We start from the raw sequence: 26080 nt of genomic DNA, 5'->3' as shown, positions 1-26080 counted from the left end.
CTATTAAATTCTCTTTAGCCGGCTTACTGCAAAATGCTGGAAACTTCACCTGAGTGTAAATTCAAAATCTCCTGTTTAAGGTTTGCCTCTGATGCAAATCAAGAACCTCCTTGCTGTTTGTTTTAAAATGTGCAATTAGAAACCAGCATAAGGTTGTAGAGTTTTTACACTTTGCTTTGCCTGGGAGTTTGCAGTCGTCATTTGCAAGTTAGGATGACTGGATTAGAAGTTCATCAGACTGAACCGACTGCTTCTAAACACTATACCTCCTCTTGCGTATTAGCCGTATTCTTCTCCTGACATGAAAGGCGTAATACAAATGTCAGTTTGTTGTTGTTGACCTGTACAGACCGACTGAGCTGTTACATCCCCCATGGCCAGAACACATGGCAGTGAATGCCATAAGACGCAGTGGGAAGCATTCATCAAGATACTGACTTCAAAGTTAGGAGACCAACCATTAGAAGTGTTTATCATTTTTGCCACAATATAACATGGAAATGACAAAATGATGTGTTTCAATACACATTACATCACTGCCATTGTGCATTTGTAAAGAAGTGGAGACAACTTCAAACATTTTTATCAAGGCCCACTTTCAAATGGATCTTACATAAAACCACAGTGTTATCAGGCAAAACATTACTAACCTGCAAAGTAAGTCTTAATTTCTCAAAATCTTCTTCTAATGTCTTTCTCTCAAGTTCATGGATGTCTGTCAGCTCTGGAAGGAACACAAATGCCGCAGGTGAAGACAAAAATCAAATGTTACAATTTCAGATAGTGACAAAGCCACAGAGTCGGGGTAAGACCAGGATGAGGCACAAAAACATAAGTTAAGTTTCAGGACAAATCTTGTGAGATTTGATTATTTTGCTTTGTTTTTAACCCCTGTTGTAAGTTTCCAGCACAGGCTCTTGAAGCTAGAAATATTTATAGAAAAGTCTCAGGCAGAATTAAGTTTTGAAGTTTGTAAAGAATATAAATAAATTGAACCTTAATTTTAAAGTCAAACATGTGGGATTTCTCATAAGGAATTACATTAGAAACCTGAATTTTCAATCTGTTATTAAGTCTAACATAGGTCTAAAATCTTTGAACAAGGGATGGAATGAAGTGGGATATGAACAGACAGTTCAGATTTAATTACATTAAAGGGAAGATAGTGGGGGACTACTGTATCAGCAAATTCAAGAAGAAACTGGATAATTATATAGTGAAGAAATCGATGGATGGGTATTACAGACAAAGTAAGTGTCACAATTTTGTATATTTGTCTAGTTTTATTGTATCGAATGCCCTCCTGCTTACTTTTGAAGGGGGTGGCTACCACTCTCAGATGCCCCCAGTGTTTTCCTCTCAAGCCCATTGCGGGGATACGTTTACTTCTCTTTGGTGCAAATCACAAGCTCTGACTGGCATGGAACAGGCTGCATATTTTACAAACCGTGTGTCATTTTACAGTCTCATCCTTATGGGGCAAAAATATCAATAATCTCTCACGTTGAGTGAGGGTTTTCCAATCATAATAGTTTAATTAATACATTCCTAAATAAAGAAACAAATTTGCTTGCACCCTGCTGCAAACAGAAATAATCAAAAGAATTGGATTTTAGAAGTCTGATGGTCTTTGTTCTTTCAGTTTTTTAAAGAAACGAGCAGATAAGAACATTTCTAAATTGCCACAATAAGTATGCTGCTTTTTTAAACTAGAACTGGCCAGATGGTTCAAAATTATCCAGTATATTCTTGAGTTGCTGAAAAATATCAGAATAAGACATGACACAGTTTTGCTTACACCATATCCCTTCTCTACAGATGAATTCACCTGCTGCTTCCTCCACACCTCTTACTCTCAAGTTACCACTTTGCCTTGAATACATTGGTGAAATGATACATTCAGTCAAATTAAGCAGCAGGTCATGTTCAAACTTTGTTCATGTTATGTAGATACCTGCCAGTTTTTCTTCATGCTCGTCTTGAAGAATTGCTATGGTGACTGTATGATTGTTCTCCATCTCTGTGATTGCACTGGTGTGAGCAGCTGTCACGTCCTCCACCTTATACAACAAACAGGACTATCAACCGGCAATACCTTTTACAACTTAAGTGCATTTTTAAACTTTAAACTTTGGTAAAACTTGGAAGGTGGGTACAATGCCAGTTAATGTTAAAAATGTTAAAAAAAAGTGTTCAAGTAGTGTAATATTTGCCACATAATGTAAGAATACATTTCATATCTACAATTGCAAGCATATAGCTAAGAATGTTGCTCTTTAAACCAAACAAACATAAATTGTCAGTTTCTCTTAATATTAGTACTAAATTGGGAACCAGACAATGTGAATGAAAAATGAAAATGTTGTGCTGTTGCAGTATGAAGGGCTAGAGCATCATTGCGGGACAGAGAGCATTACTAAGCATCTAAATGTGCTTAGTCTGACCTTCAGAGTGCTCGATGCTGACAGTGGAAATCGTCTACTGTTTGTAACTGTGCTGACCTTGGTTGTCTAGATTTATAAGTACAATAAATTTACAGAGAAAGCAGTGGAGAATGATACACGCTTGCTGTCAAGGGCAACACAAATGTACTGACGAAAACATCTCATGTGTCCAATTAAACGTATCTCCTTGTTAACCATGTAAGAATAAATTTCTAATTTTCTAAGGTACTTTCCAGAAAGATACTTAAGTATTACCTATACACTGAGAATTGTACGACACAGAATTTTATCCCTGCTGTATTGTTTCCTTGGCAACCTTCCCTGGACCCATCCCTGCTTTCTAACTACTGGTCCATCTGCAACCTCTCTTTTCTTTCCAAGGTCCCTGAAAGGGTCGTTGCTTCCCAGCTTCATTCCTTTCTCTCCTACCACTCCCTTCACGACCCCCTCCAATCAGGTTTCCGTGCTGCTCTGGTCAACTGTGACCAGGGCTCGCTCAGCCTCCTCGACCTCTCTGCTGCCTTCAATACTGTGGACCACTCCATCTTTCTCCACCATCTCTCCTCTCACCTCACCATTCAAGATTTTGTCCTTGAATGGTTCAGATCTTATCTCTCACACTGTCTTGAATTTGTCTCCGCCAACGATTTCTCTTCCAGCCCCCGCACAGTCTCATGCGGTGTTCCTCAGGGCTCTGTCCTTGGTCCCCTCCTCTTCAACCTCTATACGCTCCGACTTGGTGACATCATCCACAGATATGGGGTCAACTTCCACATGGACGCAGATGACACCCAAATCTATCTCGCTGCCTCCACCCTCGATTCCAGGGCAACTGACCTCCTGACAGACTGTCTATCAGACATCAAGTCCTCAATGAGGGCTAACTTTATACAATTGAATGTCAGCAAGACTGAGGCCCTCCTGATTGGCTCACATTAGCGCCTCCGCACCTTAGGCAGTGGCAGCATCAGCATCCACTGATGTCTTGTTCGAGCCTCAACTATCCTTTCTCCCCCATATCCGTGCCATGATTCACTCTGCCTTCCCCACCTACGCAACATTGCCAGACTCCGCCACTGCCTCACCCGTCAGGCCGCTGAAACCCTCATACGTGCATTTGTCACCTCAAGGCTTGACTATGGAACCTCCATCCTTGTCAGCCTCCCCAACTCTTCCCTCTACAAGCTGCAGATCATCCAGAAGTCTGCAGCTTATATCCTCTCCCGCACCTGGCTCCATGGCCCCATCACACTCACCCTCGCCCGGCTCCACTGGCTTCCTATTTCTCAGAGGATAGAATGCAAGATCCTCGTCCTCACCTTCAAGGCCCTCCACGCCCTTGCCCCCTCCTACATCTCTGACCTGCTGACCCCCTATTAACCTGTCTGCTCCCTCTATTTAGCAGGCTCCAGCCTGCTCCATGTCTCTCACTCGACCTGCCCTACCATTGGCGGCCGGGCTTTCAGCTTCTCTGCCCCCACCCTTTGGAACTCCATCACACAGTCCCTTCACTTTGCTCCCTCCCTTGCCTCCTTCAAGGCACAACTCAAGACCCTCCTTTTCGACCGTGCCTTCAGCCACTCTCCTACCTCTCTGTCCTCCCTCACCCCAACCCTGCCCCCCATGCTCGGGTCCTGATCCCAGACTGTTCAGTGCCTTGCGACGTCCTCCCAACTTGAAAGGCGCTTTCCAAATGTAATTTTGTTGTTGTTGTTGCTAAGAACATGGTGAAAGGGCAGGGAAATAATCATAATAATAATCCTTGCATTTGATACAGCACTTTGGAAGTGGAAATAAGTTGCAGATCAGCAATGATCTAATAAAACTTAGACTAGCCTCAAAGGGCTGACTGGTCTACTACACCTGCTCCTCTCTTTTTATGTTGTTATCACATGACATGACCACAGAACGTGCTGCACATTTGGCACATTCTGACTGACCCTTTATGATGGTAGAACCAAATGAAGTAAAAAGCTGTAACGTGGCCAAGTTAGGCAGACGTTTGCGGTCATAGAACACAACATTAAGAGGAATTGAATGAGTCAGCAGGTCATGAAGGAAGCAATATTTCATGCAGTTATGTACAGATTTAGGATCTCAGTCCAGACTGAATTTCATTACACCTTTACATTCCATAATAGCTGCCAGTCTGGGCTGGACAGGCCAAGTTTAGCATTGTAACCCAAGAGTGCCACACAGTATTTCAGAAGAAACTGCTCTTTAAATATTGCAACAACTTGAATCAATAAAACAGCACTCATCCAAGCAGCGTCTCAAAACCTTTGGCTGTAAACAGTGGGAAGGTGAGTGGAGGCGCAGTTAAAGAGGAAAGTCCTCATGTGTGATTTGAAGGCAAACAGAGGGGGCAAAATGTAGGGATTGAGGGAAGGAGTTCCAGAGATTTGTGGCATAGTAGCTGAAAGTACAGCTGGAAGGATTGGGGGACATGCAGAAGACCTGAGCCAGCTGAGTGAAGGCGCAGATAGTAGAGTGGAGTGTGAGCAGATTGGTGAGGTAGGGAGGTGCCAGGACGTGAAGAGATTTGAGAATGAGGATCTTGAAATTGATCCATTCTGGAACCGCAAGAGCTAGGTCCACAGAGCCTAATGCTGCTGAGGACACAGGTTTTGAATCATTTGGACCTTGTCAATAGTGGAGCTGAGGGGATAAGCGAGGAGTGCATTGGAAAAATTAAGATGGGAGGTAATGAAAGCATTAATAAGAGTTTCAGCAACATCTGAAGTAAGATAGGAACAAATAAATATTACAAGAATTATAAGATATAATTGAAATGGACCTGTTCGTTATGCTGAAATCGCATTTTCTCACACTGTTCCCTCTGTTCCTGTATGAGACGCTCTTTTTCTGCAGCAAAATGTGCCTTAAGCCTCTCTTCAAGGGATTGGATCTCCCCTTGCTGTTGAAGCTGTAGCCTCTCAACCTCAGTCTCAAATCTCCTCTCCAATTCTTCTTTCTCCTTCTGCAGCTTTTCACATCTTGCTGTATGAAAAGCTGAAACAAAATATTACATTGAAATGAACAGGGCTGAAAATGGTTACACAATTTGCCATTGCTTTGCAATTTAAAATGCAACTTCTTTAGGAAAACCATATACGTGAGATGAGTCTTTGGCTCTGAGATCCTGGACCAGAGCCAGTCTTGTGAGTCAGGGGTTTGCATGTGGAAACACTCTTTATGTTGCCAAGCATTTTCCAGTGGTGTGGCATCAATAATGGTAGCGCTTTCAAGAGGAGCACTTTTTCAAATCCAATTTGTTTTAAACACATCAGAAAAGAATAATGAAATTCACGTATAGAACCTTCACACAGTAAATTTATTCCTTGCTGATTCTAGATTTTATATACTGCATAAGAGCATTGAATGCAAGAAGAAGTAGATAATGTTAATTTTTTCGACCATGCCTACAATCACCCCCACTGGCTTGGCGTCATGCTCTGCCACTGTCAAGCACTCTGGGACGCTTCCCTGCATGAGGGGTGCTATATAAAAGCAAGTTGTTGTTGTTGACGAATATTGAAATCAGTTTTGACCAGTCCTTGAGGAAAGGACATCGAGGATGTATAGCAGAGATGAGAAGTATCTGGAGAGCACTGAAAGGTCAATGTTTATATTTGCGCAGGAGATTTAAGGGGATCCAATGGAGGTTTTCAAAAATATGATTAGTCTGATTTTAGTGGCTGCAGTATTTTCACTGGAGAGTCTGTAACAAGAGGGTATAACAAAATCATTATCATGAGAAGAAAAAAAAAGGTTAAGAAGAATTTGTTTTACATGTTAGAATGTGGAATATTTTCCCCAAAAATGGTTGTTAAAGCTGAGATCATTAAACAGCATTTAAAAAGGTAATTAGATAAACACTTGTGAAAAAAATACTACCAGCGGGGGAAGGGGATAAGAACTGATAGCTCTAATAGAGATGGTAATAGGCACGAATGGCTGGCTTCCTTCTGTACTGTGCACAGTACAAAAGAGCTCTGAGCATTGCCACTAATTATACTGTGTATAATTAGTGGCAATGCTCAGAGCTCTTTTGCGAAATTGGGAATCAACAAATGTCCATATACGGAGCATGAACCAGACCAGCTGATATGCCCATCTTTTTATGTTCAGGTCATTTGCCTCACACGCGTAATCACGTAAACTTAGAATAACTAAATCTCGACAATAGTTTCAAAAACATCTGGCCAAGGAAGGATGTATATGCATGTCTTGCCGCAATAAGCGGTCATAACATTGATAATTATGTTACCATTGGCGACAAAGCTTTTTGTGATGGGGGGGGAGGGCAAAGTCAAAGGTGGGGGGGGTGGGGTGATTGCCACGCTCCTTTGACATGTCTACCCTGACCATCCATAACGGCACCTTCAAGGTGAAATCGGCCACTGTTGAAGCAAAATCATTTCAAATAAACAGCACTTACTGGAACATGGAAAGGGTGGTTTATAAGCTGGCTCCATGGCACTTGCATTGAGTCAGGCTGACTCAGGGATGGAACAATCTTGACAATGAACCAAGCTCACCATCGAAGGAAGCTTTTAACTTTGGGGCAGTGACGCTGGAACAATTTTTAAGAGGGTTTTATGAAACATGGCTCTCTACAATGTCAGAGGTATGAAGGAGCTGTCGGGGGTGGGGGGGGGGGGGGAGATTTAAGGAGAGACAAGGAGTTGCTGAGGGAGAGGCTGCACCCATTCCCACTCAGGGTTGGGCTGTTCTGTTCTCCTAGTTGCTGTCGAGCTACCCAGCAGCTACCGCTTACCTTCTGGCTCCACTTCAGCATCACAGGAACAGGCTCTTGCTGTCCCGAACTAATGCCAGAATCTCAGGCCCTGACCTCATTCCCCAACCCTGCATCGCACCACAACCCAAGCACCTCTAATTCCCGCGCTTTTGGTTGGAATCATACTTCTGCTCCCCCACCCTCCCCCACCGTGTATTTATGGGGGGGGAGGGTGGGGGAGTGGCAGCCGCCAGCACCGCCACCATTGTAGGGCCAGTGCAGCCCTATTATAATGCACTTCATGTTGCAGATTCAGTTATAATTTGGTAACACTGTGGACCTCATTATGTTATGGCAGCTTTTTACACTACAAATGACAGACTATTGAGTTATTAGATTGCCACTGATATAATTTTCTGCTTTTCTCCCCACGCCCAAAGCAGGAAGTTGCAAAGCAGGGTCTCAGCCTTGCTGTGTTGGTAGACTTAAATGGACTTCAACGATTCCATGGCACCATTCAAAATGAGAAGGAAGTTTCTTTTGGTGTCCTGGCCAAAATTGCCCCAAATGCTGTGTGCAAAATTGGCTGCCATGTTCACCCACAAAACAACAACAACTAGCATTTATACAGTGTCCTCCACGCAGGATAGCGGCTCAGAGCGCTTAAACATACAGTCAATGCACTTTACAGTATGTCATGTGAAGCTCTTTGAGGCCTCAAAGGCGTTGCTAAATGTAAAGGATTATTACCAATTGTAAGGATTATTATTATTAATAATAAAGATCCCATGGCACTATTTGAAAAAACAGAAGGGAGTTTCTCCTAGTGAAACTGGTCATTCACTTCATGGCTACTTGTGGAACACTGCTGTGTGCAAACTGTATGTGTTTGACTACAAAATGCAATCACTGCAGTTTCAGGTAAAATCCTGCGATTTTGAGATATCTCGATGATGTGAGACTAACTTACATCAAACGCAAGGGTTTGATACATTCCTACATTCCTAGCTGCTACAGGAATAACACACCGTGTTCACTAAAAATATTATTTCAATGCAAATTTACTGTCAGTCCTGACGTATTACAGCTTAGCTGTATCAATATATTCATTATGTCAATAGAATAAAAGAGGCAAAGGTCTACAGGGAGTTGCTGTAGTCCTTCTTAATGACTTCTTTCACAGCAATTTAAAGATCTATATTTATTTTGACAGATAGCCTGTAGCTTTAGGCAAATGGATAAATTGTGTGTTTTTAAATAGTTTTGAAAAACGCTGCATGGGTTGACAAAATGCCAAGGTCGTCTCTTCAGTGATGAACATGCTTTCAGCTAGGTTGTCTTATAGTGTTGTCTCCCAGGCCACCGACCTATACAGTGAATTATAACCAAGGTTGGATTGTACAGAAGGAGTGATCTCAATCAAGCTTGATAACTGTCTTGAGGATAAATATTTCAAGACGAGCAGTTAGCGTTTCCTGTAAATGTCAATGTAACTGTAAACTGTAGATATTTTGATGATGTTCAAAACTCATGTGTTCTAAAACAGTATGTGTACAAAAGCCCTTTGATGGCTGTTTCGTCTGCAAGATTGAAATTCCTTTTTCTGCCATGATGTTCTGCGAACAAAATAATGATGAATATCAAAGCCAGGGCTTGTGTTCCCGTTTGTGGCATACTTTTTACAGAATTGACAAATGCACTGGAGCTCCACTATAACTCAGTGGTTAGGATCAATAAAACAAGGACATAAAAAACATAGTTGATCGACTTTCTCCCTGGCTGGTCCACATATTAAAAGAAAAATGGAGTAGTTCCAGGTCATTAGGTGACCGATGAGATTACTTCCTGTTTGCTATGCACATATTGGGTACCATGATGGTGAAGGGAATGGTCCCACTGTCTAATCCTGGGGTAGGATACTCACATTATACGACTAGTACTAATAATCCTTATAGTGCTATTCATATTGAGAGACATCTCAAAGCACTTCACAGGATATATTGTAAAGTGTAGTGACTGTGTATTTTGTAGGTGAATGCACCAGCCAATTTGCACACAGCAGTGTCCCACAGAACAGTTATGAAGTGAGTGACCAATTTTATTTTTGGGATTGTTGGCCAGGACACTGGAAGAAACTCTCTTCTTTTTTTCAATACTGCTAGGGGAGCTTTAACATCCACCAAATGGGACCTAAATTTATCGTCTCATTTGAAGGATTTTACTTCCAAAAACGCAGAACGTCCCATAGCACTGAATCAGAGCGTCAGCCTAGACTGATTGAGTTAAAAATCCCAATTTAGCCATCGCGTCACCACACAATTACTGTTTTATTAAGCTTGGCAAGTATAATAAATTGGTCATTTTCAATCCACGACTGTTTGTGGGACACTGCTGTGCGCAATTGGCTGCTGCGTTTCGCCCACAAATATACGGTCAATTCACTTTACAGCATATTCTGTGAAGCCTTTGAGACCTCTAGAAGACGTGAAAAGCGCTATATAAAATGCAAGGATTATTATTATTATTATTGTGTCAGACATTCGGCTGATCAAACAAAATGATTTTTAAAATGTCATATAACTCTAGAAATTCCTACTGTGACATCTTTCAAGGCTAATCATTGCATTTAGCTTATTTCTCCAACATTGGGGATCATCCTCGTTGCTCTCCTTTGCAGTGCCCTCTAGGGCAAGTAGGCTGCTTAATTCACAGTGACTGGAACTGTCCACAGTACTTTAGATTAGTATGGTACAAGAATGGGGCATTGGGATTAAAATATCTGTTAAGATCTAAAACTGGTAGAACAGGCTTTATGGGCTCAATAGCTTCCTCTTATTCCTTTATTCTCATATTCCCTGACAACAGCATTATACTGCTTTAAAATAACTTCTGAGAATCTGAGATCAATTTATTTGGTAATGTAATGTAGCATCCTGTTTGCCTAACTATCTCACTGTTTTGGCATGGTGAGCAATTGGTCAATTAACTCCCCTAGTTCTCTTTCAGCTTCCCCCTTGGCAAATTCTACTCCATTCATAAAGTACATGATTTTCCTATTATTTTCTATATGCAGTAGCTTGTATTTATCTACAATGAACTTCTTTGTTAGTATCAACAACAACAACTTGCATTTATATAGTGATCTTCATCCAGGGTAGCGTCCCGCTCATACAGTTTCTCATAGTCAATTTGGGATGTCATCTTGGTCAGACAAGGCGTAGCACTTCTGAACCAAAGCTGGCTGTCATTTAGTAGATTATTTTTATACAAGTTAACATTTCATTTTATTGCTGATGATTGATGGTACCAGTTTTCCAATTATTGAGATCAAGCTAATTGATCTCCAGTAGTTGCCAAGTATGGTTCTGTCATCTTTCTTAAATACAGGAATCACAATGTCATCTGTTGGAACCTCGCCAGTGGTAGCTGCCTTCCTCAAAATGTCCATCAGTTTTACACAAATCTCCTGCTATGTCTCTCTAAATACCCTGTTACAGTTCATATGAACCTTCATGTGGGGTTCCATCTCAGAGTACTTATCTAGAACCCTAGCCTTACTTTATAACAAAGTGCTGGAGCTCAAAGCATGTTTGTTGGATATGGGGGGCCAGGTTTTTAGTGTCCAACCTGAATAAAACCTGAAGGAAATGAGTATTTAATATGGTTTATCATTTATTTTTCAACTCTCTTTGGGTCCCTTAAGATGCCACTCTTCCCCTCTGTAGATCCAATCAGATTAATTGAGCAGCTTCATTTGCTATATATAAATGCGGGGATAAAACACGTTTTAGAAATGTAACTAATTTTAATTTTCTTACTTAAAATGCATTCTATAGTTTTTTTTAAAAAATTTCTCTAGTTTTAAACTTTTTTTAAACCTTGTGTTTTCCAGCTTTCTTCGAGCTTTCACTATTCATTTTCGAGGTGAGACAACTTTTTTTGAATTAAAAGATTTTCAGCGGCTGAACTTTAATAGGTGTTTAATAGTTTTTTTTAATCTAATAGAAAGGCCAAACTTGTTTATATTGATGTGGATGTATCTTTGGCACTTAGAGGGTTAAACGCTTGCCTGTCCAACCTGCCAGTTTGAACAAATCATGACTCAAATAATAACATGAGATTAACCGTCTGCTGGGAAGCAATCAGGGTTGCATCAACCAGGCTGAGGTAATTTAGGGCAGCATTTCTGCTGAGAATCAATGCTAAACTATCCAAATGGTTCTCACATGTAGAAGGGAAGATCTGGGCAGATATATTGTTTTTGTCAAATCATTTTGTCTTGAATTTAATGACGGCTTTTGAATAGTTTTCTATTTGATTTAATTCCATTGGGATCCATGGTCAATTATAATCACTGTAGGAGTAGTAACAGTTTAAAACCTCATTGAGTTGTAACATATGCTCCAAAAGTCATCTATGTCTCGGATCAATGCACGTATCTCCAAAATAGGATTATTTGGAGGTCTTTCCCACTCCCTTGCGGGCGCGTGGGCATACACACAATTAATTATTTGGATACTTGAATCTCGAATAACAATTGCAAATGTAAATTTCCATAATGTTTTTTCTAAATTTCAAAGAACCACCTACCAGGCTCAAGCTAAACATATCTCTTTACTATCCCTTTCTCGGCTGGATGTATTTTATCAAAGGAATCCTTTAAACTCCTAAACACTTGTTCACAGTTAATGAATCCAAATCTTTGATTGATATAAAAATCAAAGCATAGTTGTTTGCAATTGAACAATTAACCAGGCCTTCACTTTACACATATGAACATGGAATATTTACTATGGAATAAGTTGTACACATTTAGCATCAGGTTGGAGTTTAACCACTGTTCCAGAATCCTTGCCCATGCTTTCAACATCTAAAGTGTAGATCTTTCCAATGCTCTACTTACCAGGTTTCCTAGCTCCACTCCAGCAACTTCAATGATCCAGAAATCTGGAGCCTATGTTTTCTCTCATACAAGGCGTTGAACACCTATTACACCCATGGTCACGAAGCTCCAATGGGCTCCCAATACCTCAGAGTGTAGAATTTAAGTATCCTGATTGTAGAATTCAAATCCATTCAGTGCCTTGCTTACATATACAAATCTTCTGCAATACTAAACTCAAACAGGTACCCTCCAGCCAGCCAAATCTGGTCTATTGCTCACTCCTCAACCATCGATGGCCAAGCCATCATCCACCATGCACTATCCAATCTCTTCCAAAGCTATTTTGTTACTTGTCCCTGTCTACAAAAACCTTCCAAACACATATCTGTTTGATCTCAGCTGTGATTAACATCTTAAATCTCTCATTCCTTGCTCAGTGTGCAGCACTTTGTAAAGGTTCTAAACAAATACAAGTTATTGCTGCAACAATCTATAAAATTACTTCAAGGCTATTTATTGACATTAATCTTTCAGAAAATATTTGTTGCAGTGGTTAAATTTCTACCTAGATTAGCATGTATAAAATGTCACATGGTGTCAGAAGGAATTAGCTGTTCTTGTGACTGTTGTTCTGTACTGAGCATCAGGTACTGGATAGAGCCAGCCCAGCTTGCACTTCATCCAAATGTCTACACAACACTTGATGCAGAGCAGAGGCTCTGCCCTGCAGTTATGTCCGTGCTTGGCAAGCAGGCACCAAGCATTTGTGTTCCGACTCGTCATGTTAAAGCTATGTTATACAACTAATGCCATAACCACGTAGCTTTTCATCCCAGTCGTTCTGCAGCACTTTCCTGAGCAGTGCAAACAGGTAGTTATTTTTAATCACAGTCATTTTGGGCTGTCTCATTGCTGACCACTGTGTAAAAATAACTGCTTTAAAATATATACTTGAATCTTCAATGACTGTATTTTGTGGGCGAACGCGGCAGCCAATTTGTTCACAGCAATGTTCCACAAACAACCATGAAGAGAATGACCAACTTTTTGAAAGATTATCATGAAAGCATGATGAAAGACTATGCAATGATTCTGGATATGATTAGTTTACATTAGCCCTTGCACTGTTTACTATGGCTCAGTTAGTATTATTCACCTCTTCTTACCTTCACAGATACAGGCACACATTATATGTATTACATTGTTTCCCAGTGCTCTGTCAGTGAGTGGCCTATAGACTGGGCCAATAGAAAATTGTGGAAATATTTGCCAAAAATATGACAAATTTTGCAGAAAATTGTGGAAAAATGTGATAAATTTGGGGGAAAATTAAGGAGGGTTAATTGGTGGTATTGAGAGATGCATTTTGTATTTTGTGAAACAACCTGGATTACAACTTATATACAGCATATTTCCTGAAAATGTTAAGTTTAAATACTAAAAATGTTAATTTCAATAGTGCAGCACGTGCCAAGAATTCATCGCAGGAGCTCAGTTAAGGCCGAGCATCGAGCAAATAGACCGCAGTAGTGTCCCGCAACTGGTAATTTTATTGTGGGTCACTCACTACCGGGTGAAGCCGAATTCCTGTTCGTGCCGCTTTCATGATCCCTACTCTCTCCATGCCGCGGATGAGCAACCGGAGTCGAAACAGCACGAGAGGCCCGGGTCGTAGCACACTGTGTGCACAGGTTTGTAGCGGGGGGGAGCATTTGTAGTGGATGTGGGGCATTTGTGGCAGGTTCCATGGAAAAAGTGCAGCCAAACTTTTCTATTGGCCTAGCCTACAGCATTGCCTATGTTCCATTCAGCACACTCCTGGTCTATCACCATAGTCCTCGCACTGTCTCCCTGAGGATCGACTTCAAGGTCCACACTCTCATTACTAAATCACTTCAGGCTCTAGCACCTCCCTATTCTTCACCTTTCCCTCTTCTTCACTGAGCACCCTTTCCACTTCGGTTTAATTGCTACACATCGAAACCTTGGGCAAGTTTCCTTACTCCACACGCCTAATAATAATCCCTCCAAAACAAAAAACAATAATAAATTGGTCATTTTCAATCTACGACTGTTTGTGGGACATTGCTGTGCGCAATTGGCTGCCGCGTTCGCCCACAAATATAGTCAATTCACTTTACAGTGTGTTCTGTGAAGCGCTTTGGGACGTCCTCCCGACTTGAAAAGCGCTATATCAAATGCAAGGATTATTATTATTATCTCCACCCTATCCATACCACCATTGGTGGAATAACTTTCAAATTCTGTGCCCCTAACCTCCCACCCTCTATCCCTCCAACTCGCCCCCTCTATCTTTCTTCAAACTTATCCCCCTTCAAAACCTCCCTCTTCAACTGCACCTATGTCATCTTTCCCTGCTTGATATCTGACTCCAGCACTGTAAAACACTTCAAGAAATTATCCCAATTGAAGAGTGCTATTTAAGTTGTTACAGGGAAAGGATGAATCAAATATGTATATAAACTATGTAACAAGGAGACACAGGCTCAAGCTTCAATGTGAGAAAGTGAGCACAGTTTAGATTGAATAACTTTTATCAGAGTTGTATTATGCAGCATATGTTCAGTTGTTTTTTTTCACTCAAACCTGAAACCACCTGCACAGGCCTTGTAACTTCTTTATTATATGTAGAGCTAGGAAGACTTTTGTTTGCCAATATTTTGTATAAATTCACATGTGGATTATAACGCACAAACAAGTTCAGAAACCAGTATAAAGGTACACATCTGGCTTAGCTATTTGGGTTGTGCACATTACTTCACTATTTATGGCATGTTAAACGGTGTCTGCACATAATCATTCCAAATAATTACCCGATTATGTCACAGCCAGCCTGTAGCTCTAGCTTCAAAGTCACTTTCACCTTGCATTACATTGTTTCCCAGAGCTCTGATGTCAGTGAGTGACCTGCAGCACTGCCTACTTTCCCAGGAAAAGATTGCTCTATCCATTTCTACTCTGAGCTTCAGCTTCCTCTCTTTTCCATTTTTTTTCTATTTATCTAATCACTGGGTCAGCAGTGTGTTGACTTTGTGGCTGAATTACCTTTCAAATCTTTCACTATCTCTATATTTATGTACAATTGTTTATTTTGTTGTTTACCACTCATTTTGTTTTTTTCTCTGTCTCCAGATTTCCTACCCAAGCTTTTTGACATTTTCTGTGTACAATAACTAAGCTACATTCTCTACCCTCCCAGTTTTATGTCTTCTTGGGACGTCCTCCTGACGTGAAAGGCGCTCTATAAATGGAATCTTGTTGTTGTTGTTGTTGTTGTTATAGCCTGGGCCAATAGAAAAGTGCGACCGCAATTTTTTCACGGAATCTGCTATAGATGACCCCCTCCACTACAAACCTATACAAACATAGTGAGTTTGGGACCCTGGGCCTCTGCGCGCTGCTGCCGGCTATTTACTTGACGCCTTTACTGTGCGCGGAAATGGGCTTCACTCACCCCGAAGACCCGCTGTTGTGATTGCCTCTGTGTCTGTCTCACTCCTCTGTATGTTTGTGTCTGTGTGTTTGTGAGTGCCTTTATCTCTCTCTTCTCTGTATGTTTGTGTGTGTGTGTTTCTGTGTGTGTCTCTCTGTGTCTGTGAGTGTGTGTCTCTCTGTGTTTTCTATCAGCCCTACTTGTAGCCTAACGCAGGATGGTCTAACCTTTTAGCTGCTGAGGGCTGGATGGCCTATTTGAGAAACATCCATGGGCTGCATTAGCAATATTTTTCTGTTTCCTTTCCAGAAACAAAACACTTTACAGCACCTTTTTCATGTCAGTAAGATGTCTCAAAGCGCTCAACACTGGGCACCTGAGCTGGGGTTGGGAGCAGAGGGAGGTAGAACGGGGAGGGGAAAAGATGACTGAAAGCATGGTCAAAGAGTTAAGTCTTGATGTGCTTTGAAAGAGGGGAGGGAGAATCGGAGAAAATGGAGCTCCAGAGAGCGGGGGCAAAATGGCGAGGGTGGGGCAGATGATGTGGGGGCCATCAGGCAAGCCAGTGTTTGCCAGGCAAAGGGAATGCTTTTGTCAGGAGGTCACAGATAGGGGCGGGGGGGGGGGGAATGAAAGACAATAGGAGTTTCTCACTGGGGAAATAGAGCGTTTTCTGTGAGAAAACTGCACGGCACATCGTTCGGTGTCTGACCTTGGTTCCCCCCACCCCGTGGTGATCAAGGGAGGCTTTGATCATCTGTCCCGTCAGTGAACCACAAAATGCTGCCCTCACTTCTCTCTCTCTAAATCAGTCTTTCTCTCCCCTCTCTCTTTTCCCTCCCTCTCTCACGCAGTCTCTCACTCTTACATACAATCTCTCTCTCCCCCCCACACTCTCTTTCCCCTTTTACAATCTCTCCTCACTCTCTCAATCACTTTCTCCCCCTTGTCACTTGACACACACTCTCTCCCTTTCTCTCTCATTTACTCTCTCTCACTCCCCCTCTCTCCCACACTCTCCCAGTCACTCTCTCTGTTCTCACACTGTCTGTCTCTCTCTGTTTCTTTCGCCCCCTCTCTGCAAACCACTCGACCCAGTGGATTATTTCATCCGGCCCGAGATCCTTTCCAACTTCGGGCTGCCTGCCTGCTCCCTCCCTCCCTCCCTGGTGAACAGTCCTCTCATGGCAGCCGCAGGAGCCAGCGGTTGGGAAGACGTGGTTGGGAGGAAAGCTGCTTGCCTTCCCCTCAGCTCGGGAATACTGACAAACTGCAGTAACAACCGCCATTATTTCCATTCCCTGTGCTGCGCTCTCCCAAACGTCGGCTCCTGAGGTTGCCATTAGAGGACGGTTCCCGGGGAGGGAGGGAGCCGGTAGCCCGAAGTTGGAAATGGTCTCAGGCCGGATCAACCATCTGACTTTTGTTCTAATTGGTTTTGTGTACTAAAGATAGTATCAATATTCAGCAAATATACCGGCCTGCTTCCTGTTTCCTGCCCCACCATTGATAGACAAGCCATTCTGTCTCCGCTCTCTGGAACTCCCTGCTGGAGTCCCTCTGTTTCCCTCACCACCTTGAAAGCTTGCCTTAACGCCTTGCTTTTCAACCACATTTGTGGTCATCTTTCTCAGCACCTTACCCAGTTTCCAGTCAGCTCCCTGAAGCTCTTTCAGATGTCCTCCAAACATGAAAGGCACTATATACTGTAAATGTAATCTGTTGTTGCTGTAAATTCCTAAGAAGTTAAAGGGATAGAAACCTCCAACAATACAGCACACACAATTGTATGAGTAAAGGCACCTGCATTGATTATCTGATGCAGCTACTGAGACACTTCAACCCTCTGATTAAAAACAGGGTGGAAAGTTGTAAAGAAAAGTACAAAGTAATAAAAGGATTACAGGGAAAGCAGGAATTGGGATAAGGAGACAAAGTTTCATTGGAGGAGCAAATGCGCCTGGATCAAGCTTAACAGTGGCAGGGAGAGCGTGGAAGTAACCGAGGAAGGTCTTCAGGTGTGATCTGAAAACAGGCAAGAGGAAGCAAGGAGAGTACAAGGCAGTGATTGAAGCATTGAGTTCCAGAGTCTCGGGGCGTAGTGGCTGAAATCATGGCTGTCAATGTTGGAATGGAGGGATGATTGGCTTGCAGGAGGCTGGAGTCAACTGACTGAAGGGGTAGATAGAGGAGTGGGGTGTACGCATGTCAGAGAAATAGAGAGGAGCCAGGGCATGAAGTAATTTGTATGTGAGTATGAACATTTTGGGACCCAGTGGAGTTTTTAATTCATTGGATTTTATAAATGATGGAGCTGGGGAGATTGGCAAGGAGGGTATAGGAAAAATCGATGTTGGAGGTGACGAATGCATGGATAACAACAAAATTATATTTATAGAGCACCTTTCATGCCGGGAGGACGTCCAAGGATTTCTGCTGTGTTGGGTATGAGGTATGATCAGAGGCGGGAGATGTAGTGGAGGTGGAGGAAAGTGATCCTGGTCAGGGACCAGATATGGGGTAGGGGATAGAACATGATACCTCGGTTGTGTACGGGTTCAGTAAGTTTGAGGGATAGGCTGGTGAGTCAGAGCTGCTGGTGAGGGATAGGTAAGGAGGTCAGAGCTGCTGGTGAAAATACGTTGATGGGAGCCAAGGTGTATAGTTTCCGTCTGTCGACATTCAGTTACAGAAAATTGGGGCGCATCCAGGTCGCATTCAGCCACTGCGCCCCGAAACTCTGGAACACTCTCCCTCAATCCCTCCGCCTTGTCCCCCTCTCCCCTTTTTCAAGCCTTGCCTGAAAACCTTCCTCTTCAAGTATGCTTCCCCCCAGCTCGGACTCATGCTCCACCCTTGTTAAGAGCTCTGAGACGCTACCCTGCGTGGAGGGTGCTATATGAATGCAAGTTGTTGTTGTTGATGTCTGACAAGCAAGTGGACAGAACATTGGTGGATTTGGGTTCAAGCCTAGAGGAGCAGTTACAACAGGGTTCTACTGTAATTAGATGCACACACATGAATACTAAAAGTACTTGAAATAAAATAGTAGGATTCAAGTTTTGGTGGTTATAATTAGGAGGTGGTAGGAATCGCACAGACATGGCTAAATTAGAATGATGGAATAGCATGGTAGCATTTAATAAAATACCTAAAAAAGTACCTGCTTTGAACAGATTGGTTTGAGGTACTTTATAGCCTCATGTCTTTACCTATCATTAGGATTAAAGTGCTAATTATAGCTGATATCACATTATCATTTGTCAATATCAGTACAAAATATGTACAATGCTTACTAATCCAAAAAGTCAATCTTACTTTGTTTTCCGTGAACTATTTCAAAATTGCCTCTATACATATGAAATATAATAGGTGCTGGGTATAGGAACTAAAATGTATTACTGTACATTTAAATTGAACTATTATGAAGGTTTGAGGCTGAAGATGAAATCTCACCATAAACATTTAGGAAGTTGTGATTAACATTAATAATGAGATATTGTTTTTGTACATTTTATAAATGCATTTAAGCCATAGGTGGTGATCATAATATTGGATTAGGTTAAATCTCATTAATAAAGCCAAGAATGCGAGTAAGGAAGCTGCATTAGCATATGCGGCAACACAGCTATTAATCTAAGGTTTCTTCAGAATCAACTGTATGAGTAAAGTCAGTCATACCAAGCCAATTGAGATAACATCACTGGTGATTATACTGCATGCCTCACTTTCCTCCCTTGTGATAATGCAGCACACTCCTTTCACTGCATTGGGGTGTCAACTGGACTACATGAGTTCAAAGTCCTGGAGAGGGCCTTCAACCTACAACTTTCTGATTTAAGAGTCGAGAGTCTACCAACTGAGCCAGACTGACACACCCATATATTCTGTACATATGCTGATATGTCTTGCTAGGCAACCCAAAAAGTTACAAGATAGGATTTAAGATAATGTTGAAAGCCCTAATGATTTTAAAAAGAGTAAAATGTAATGAGTTCAATACAATTGGAAAATCACTACAGTAAATGGTATCTCGGACTGTGCTGGAAATAGAACTAGTAGAAAAAAAAGTAAGATAAAGGCACAAAGTAAAATAGGATAAAAAGGCTATAATGGGAGGGGAAGGGTACAGAGAAAGCGAGACGTACTTTTGAGACAAGAGAATAAACAGTCTAGTGAGGCACATGGCCATATCACATCAAAGAACGCATATGGAATTGGTGAAAGGTTACTGGGCCATTCAGTCCCTCATTCCCATGGATGGAAATCTCATCTTACTGTTTAGTTAGTGGTTGGAAGATGACAAAACTGTCTTTCTATGAGTGCAGATTGCCCTCTTGCTAAAAATATAAACAAGATATTCAAAGATGAATGATACTAATAAGCTTAACTGAAAGCATTATTCTCCCTCTTGATTTGGCCAAACATTTCCCAAATTATCTTGATATTGATATTGATTATTGTATGATAATCAATATTTACTTTTCCTCAAATAACAGAGTACTTAATTAGCATATTCAATCAGTTTCTGTAGATATGTTTACAACTGTTTTTTTCCGAGTTTATCTTTCATGCCTCTGGCCCAGTAACCTTTCAGGGCCTTGGGACGTCCTACTGACGTGAAAGGCGCTCTATAAATGCAATCTTGTTGTTGTTGTTGCTCTGCTAAATAAGTGTATACATACTGAATTTTCCGACACACCCATTAAGAAATCAATTTACTAATTGTATTAAAATTCTCTTTCAGTACCACAAACTAAAGATAATGACACAGCTGACCAGGAAATGACTGAGGTTCATATGGTTTTACTACACTGGACCAAATTACATTAGTTTGGTTTGAATCTGACTGCCAACTAGGACTAAAAATATCCAATGCTATCAGAACAAAACTACAGAAATGTCTAAGAAACTCCTTTTGAGATGCTAAGGAAGGAGGGTGTAAATAATTTAAATAGTGAGAAAAATATTTGATGAAACTCAATCCATGAATAATAAAAGTTAATAATCTTTCAGCCCCGCTGAAAGAACCATGTTATGACCACATCACCATAGCAACAGGGAACAGTGAATTATTGGTCCCAACTGCCCACTAGATCACGCACAACCCTCAGAAACTTAACATTTACTTCTCTGCACTGCTGTATCTTAGTTTATACAAAACATATAAATACAATGCAGACTTAGAAGACCTCAAACTGCCAATATCAGATTAAATGTTTCATTGTTATGCTTACCGGCTTCATCTCTGATGTGAGCAAGTTCTATGGAGAGCTCTTTCTCTTTGATAAGGGCACTTTCATTCTGCAAAGAAGAATAAGAGGCACTATAATGCAAAAAATAATTAAGTTGAAATAGCTGTTCAGAAACATAGACATAAATAAGCAACAGACCATTTGTACAATAAATGGTGACCCAGATGGATTAACAAATATCACTCATACTTTGTCTTATGTCAGCCTGTTCCACGTAGTGCCTGGTACTGAGAATTACTAATGGCTGTTAAACTAATCCCCATAAAATGCACTAATGAAGTCTAGCATCATATTTTTAACTTTGTAAAACAACTGGTCACAATTTGTTTTAACATTTGCTAAAATTTGGATTTTATTAAAAAAANCTACTTTCTGTATCAACTTTGAAAATAATGATAATAATCATAATCCTTGCATTTGATATAATGCCTTATCATGTCGTCGAAACATTGCATAGCACTTCACAAGATATACTGTAAAATGGATTGACTATTTTGTGGGCGAAACGCAGCAGCCAGTTTGCACAGCAATGTCCCACAAACAATCATGGAGTGACTGACCAATTTTATTTGGGGAATTGTTAGCCAGGACAACAGAAGAAATTCCCTTCTTTCGAATAGTACCTTGGGATCTTTAACGTCCACCTAAACAGGTAGACAGGACTTCAGTTTAACATCTCATCCAAAGAATGAGTAACAAATCGAAGTCTTTCTGAAGCATTATTATAAAAATATAACTTTTTTTCTTGTATGCTTCCTGATCCACCTGTCCTAAAGACAAAGTTAATAAGTTGAATCTATTTTCAATAATGTCCTTAGAAGGTTTTATTTGAATATATTTTCCACAAAAATGCTATCTCTTTCACCGCAGTAATTAAAAAACAAAAATGTAATTGTTTTCGTATTGCCTATCAAACTGAAACAATAACAACAACAAATTATGTTTGTAAAGCGCCTTTCGCAATGGGATATGTATCACTGGAATTATCTCCATGCTATGAAACACAACCAAGCACTTTATGGAGTTTCGCAAAACAAAATATATGTTTACAAAAACTTATAAATCAGTTTGAAATCCAACCATAACAAGCTTTTATCAATCTGAGCATGAAACAATAATAATGAGCAAGTAATAAGAAACAACTGTAGGCAATTTTCTCCTAATTACTTTAAAAAACCCAATAGTACAGTATTGTTAAAAGAAAGGTAAAACACTGAAGAAAAGAAAACGTGATTGTAGCTGGTTTTCCTGCTAATCTCTATCCCAACAGAAACACAAAAGTTAACACTGCAGAAGTGGAGTGGTGGATTGGACTGGAGTCATGTGTACATCACATCCTCTGTTATCAACAGCCACACTGTAATACAGTTCATTTAAAAGATTTGTTACAGCTAAAATATGTTTTCTTCCCTCAGAGAACAGTTTAACAATTAACAAACCAGCACCCAAATGACTCAAGCACAAGCAGCAGCATAGCAGAATCGTCACTCTCTGTGACTGGAACAAAATGAAGCATTGGAAGTTCAATTACCCTCTTGTCCAGGCAACCAAGGCAGTAATACTGCTTACAACAGCAGTGGCCCATTCCAGCAGACTTGATGATATAGAAGCCCGCTTCATCCAGTCAGCCGGCTCGCAAGTCCCTTGCTGCAATGATGTTTCAGTAAATGCAGCAGACTGGGAACAGGCACCCCTACCTGCATGTGGCACTGACACTACCTTATTTCTCCTAATACTTCCAGAAACAGAGAAAGGAGATGGCGAATACAGAGAGATCGTCAGCATCCTGCTGGAGGGAGGGCTGCTCTGCCAGTGCGGTATCACAGTGAGGCTGATCAATAGTCACATAATAATATGAATCTGATTCCATCATTCTTAAAGCTGTCGACCAAACTTCACCCTTGGGAATTGTCAATTAACACACGGAGAAAAGAGAAGTCTCCACTGAAAAAACTGCATAATAATTGCACGAAGAATGCAATTCCCTGCAATCAATCCTTGTATCTGCATAAACCTACGTCCCTGTGATAACAGCCGTCTGGAGCCGATGTCTGGTTATTCATTTAAATAGGTCCCTTTAATAGGTCACTCTTTGTTATGCAGCTATTAGCTTTTTATGCTAGAGCAATTCCAACCCAGAAATGTGCTCCACATACGTTTGTTTAAATTATAACATAAGAATGAAAGTGGTCAGAATGAAAATGAGTGAGGGTGAAGCTGGCGAAGGGTGCGTGACATGTTCAACGTCCAAACATGGCAAAGTAAGAAGAACTCAATAAGCATGGCGGGGGCAAAAGGGTAGCCAAAGGAAAGTGACCTAGCACTCACTCCATAACCCAATCCCTTTAGGTTGTTGATTTATTGCAGAAGGTAGCAGCGGGTGATATTAATCAAATAGTATAACAGGAATTGTGAAGTGCTGTATTTGAAAGCACTTCAGTTTTATACAAATCAAAAAAGAATTAGCAAAAGTTTTGTTATCCAGAATTATATTTCCCTGGTTACAACAATTTGCATTTATTTAGTACTTTTCACGTGCAAGTACTTTTCAAATCTCTTGATAAATGTGATTGGGAAATAAGAGATTTAAAGATTTGGACCAAAGGCATGACTAAAGGGATAAGGGATAGAATACATTAACCCTCACCTTACTGGAATTCAAAAATATTGAATTGTGAAGTTAAAGATAATTCCTATTTTTCCTTTCATTTCTTTTTCTCTTTCAGTAAACTCTGGATAACTCATCACAGGAAAAAGGGCTCAGCGACGAGTTATCCAGTGGCCAGTTAGACATAGGCCCTCACAGGTGTCAAGGGGTGCGTGCTGTGACTGGTGTTTGCGCTTGGCAGAGGTTGGCCGCGCATACTCAGCGGCATCTCAGAGGCCATTGGTCTATCAGTGCCATGCTGTAGCCTCCCGCGCTATCCTGTGACAGGTAGGGAGGAAGTACGGCGGGAGACCATGGCGCAGCCCTCCAATAGACCAGAGGTCACTGCGATGCATCTGAGCTTGCGTGCCCAACTTCCGCCAAGTGCTTGCACCATTCACACGATAGGGCAAGAGTAGGGGTGGCAATCCCAGAATTTCAGGAGCACCATTGCCATATGGGATGCCGGGATTGGAACCCGTATGGTAATGGTACTCCCGAAATCCCGGGAGTGCAACCCCTAGGCAGGAGGCTTCTGCAATGCAAGATGTCTTCTTTTAGGATGAGTTATCCAATCAATTTTACATTGTAAGTACTTACAAGAATTTCTAGAATACGACGAATTACATGTTAAGTGGAGTGACAAGTACAGCAGAGTCCCTTATTTAACATTTTGCATGGGAAGAGGCTAGGATATTGACAGCATTGCAACTTAAATGGTAGTGACTGGTTAAGTAAGGGTTGAGTTATCCAGAGTTCACTGTAAATTTTTCTCCTTACCTTCTTAAGACTCTTCAAGTGCAAGTCTGGATAGTGAATCTCAGCAGGGTTTACTGTACAAAAATGCAAGTAACTACAACAACAACTTGCATTTATATAGTGCCCTTTACGCGGGGTAGCGTCCCGGAGCCTCTAATCATGCCGAGAGAGGTGGGGGAGGGAAAAGAAGATGAGTACTTTTTTTGTCCGCACCAGCAATCAGACACCTAAAAATCCAGCAGTGTTCATTGGATAACCAGATGGGATCTTTAAAATGCGCCTAATATTCCCAACCTCCGGCAACCACCCACAGGCAGACAGGAACCGTGGTTTAACAACTGATTTAAAGGACTTTCAGCGACAACAATAAATTACATTTGTATAGCCGTTTCATGTTGGGAGGACATCCCAAAATGCCGGATTGCAGCATTCCAGTAGAACTGTACTGGAATGTTAGCCTAACTGCAAGCTCAAATTTTAATTGTGGCCTGAATCCACAACTTTCTAGCCAAGTGTGCTACCAATTTAGCCAAGCTGAACCTAACCATAAAGAGAATAATCAAAGGTTCTGCATCTATAGCAAAAGGGGATGGTGTGGAAGCAAAGACTGGAAATATAATATTAATAACCCTTGCATTTGAAATAGCGCCTTATCACATCATCAGGACGTCTCAAAACAGTTCACGGGATATACTATAAAGTGGATTGAACTTGTATTTTGTGGGCAGACAGTTATGGACATCAATGTCCCACAAACAACCCTGAAATCAGTGACCAATGGAGTGAGTGTCCAATTTTATTTGAGGGATTGTTGGCCTGGACATTGGGAGAAACTCCCTTCTCTTTACAAATAGTGTCATGGGATCCTTAACGTCCACCTAAACAGGCAGACGGGATCTTGTTTCATGTCTCATCCAAAGGAAGGTGCTTCCAAAATGCAGCACCCACCCATTGGAGCATTGTCTTATATTATGCGATTCCAAGCCTAACGTCCTGACCCAACTGTCCAGCGCCTTGGGACGTCCTCCCTACGTGAAAGGTGCTCTATAAATGAAATCTTGTTGTTGTTGTAACGTGGGGCATGAGTCCACAACCTTCTCACTCAGAGCCGAGAATGCTACTGCTGAGCCAAACTGGCACACATGCAAATATATTCCACAGTCGAAAAGTTTGTTCTTTCAGAGAAGAAAATAATTGGTACAGAAAATGAAAAGGCCCTGAGGGTCCTGACTAACAATAAATTGAAGGTATCGCAAAAATGCTCGATAGCAGTGAGTGAGGAAAACCAGATGCTGGGTTGTATTAAAAGGACAATATTGAACCCAAATAGTGGGGTAATCCTGCCACTTTATAAATCACTGGTGCGACCGCACATGAAATACTGTGTGCAGTTCTGGTCACTGCAATTTAAAAAGAATATTGCAGCTATTGAGAAGGTACAGAGGAAGCAACCAAAATGATTGAGGGGATGGAGGGACTGGACTACGAGGAACGATAAGATAAACTGGGTATGTTCACACTGGAGAAGAGAAGGTTGAGGGACGATATGATTAGGGTCTGAAGGGATCCTGAACGGAATAGATAATGTAGACCATGACAAGCAGCTTTATCTTGTACTGAACAGTAGAACCAGAGGACACGGCCAGCGATTGAAGCGGAGTAAATTCAGAACAAATCTGCGGAAACACTACTTCATTGAGCGAGTAGAAAACTTATGGAACACGCTCGCTAGGAAGGCGGTGGAAGTGGAAAGTGTTGCTTGTTTCAAGAACAAATTCTATAGATTTTTGCAAGAAAATAAGATCTCAGGATACAGATTATAGTTTGGGACACGACATGTCAAGAGACTGCTAGGATGGTGGAAGGCAAACTAGATGAACTTTGGTTTTCTTTCA

At 41.3% G+C, this 26080-nt stretch overlaps 1 protein-coding gene across 3 annotated transcripts in view; it reads right to left on the bottom strand.

Annotated features, from left to right (window-relative positions):
• The window catches only part of LOC103183241 (microtubule-associated tumor suppressor candidate 2-like), a 189416-nt gene that overhangs the window by 13723 nt on the left and 149613 nt on the right, over positions 1 to 26080 (bottom strand). For 2 of the 3 annotated variants that reach the window (XM_042334100.1, XM_007900598.2), the window contains 4 exons: positions 20762 to 20828; positions 5242 to 5456; positions 1955 to 2060; positions 651 to 724 (listed from right to left, as the gene is read on the bottom strand). In XM_042334100.1, the coding sequence (XP_042190034.1) occupies positions 651 to 724; positions 1955 to 2060; positions 5242 to 5456; positions 20762 to 20828 (462 nt within the window). Of the gene's footprint in view, positions 1 to 650; positions 725 to 1954; positions 2061 to 5241; positions 5457 to 20761; positions 20829 to 22310; positions 22365 to 26080 lie in introns of those variants that run through there. The other variant, XM_007900599.2, reaches the window with a different exon arrangement.

The sequence above is a fragment of the Callorhinchus milii genome, unplaced genomic scaffold (genome assembly GCF_018977255.1).
Source record: "Callorhinchus milii isolate IMCB2004 unplaced genomic scaffold, IMCB_Cmil_1.0 Scaffold4, whole genome shotgun sequence".
Lineage (NCBI taxonomy): Eukaryota > Metazoa > Chordata > Chondrichthyes > Chimaeriformes > Callorhinchidae > Callorhinchus > Callorhinchus milii.
This window is presented reverse-complemented; position numbering and strand designations above follow the sequence as displayed.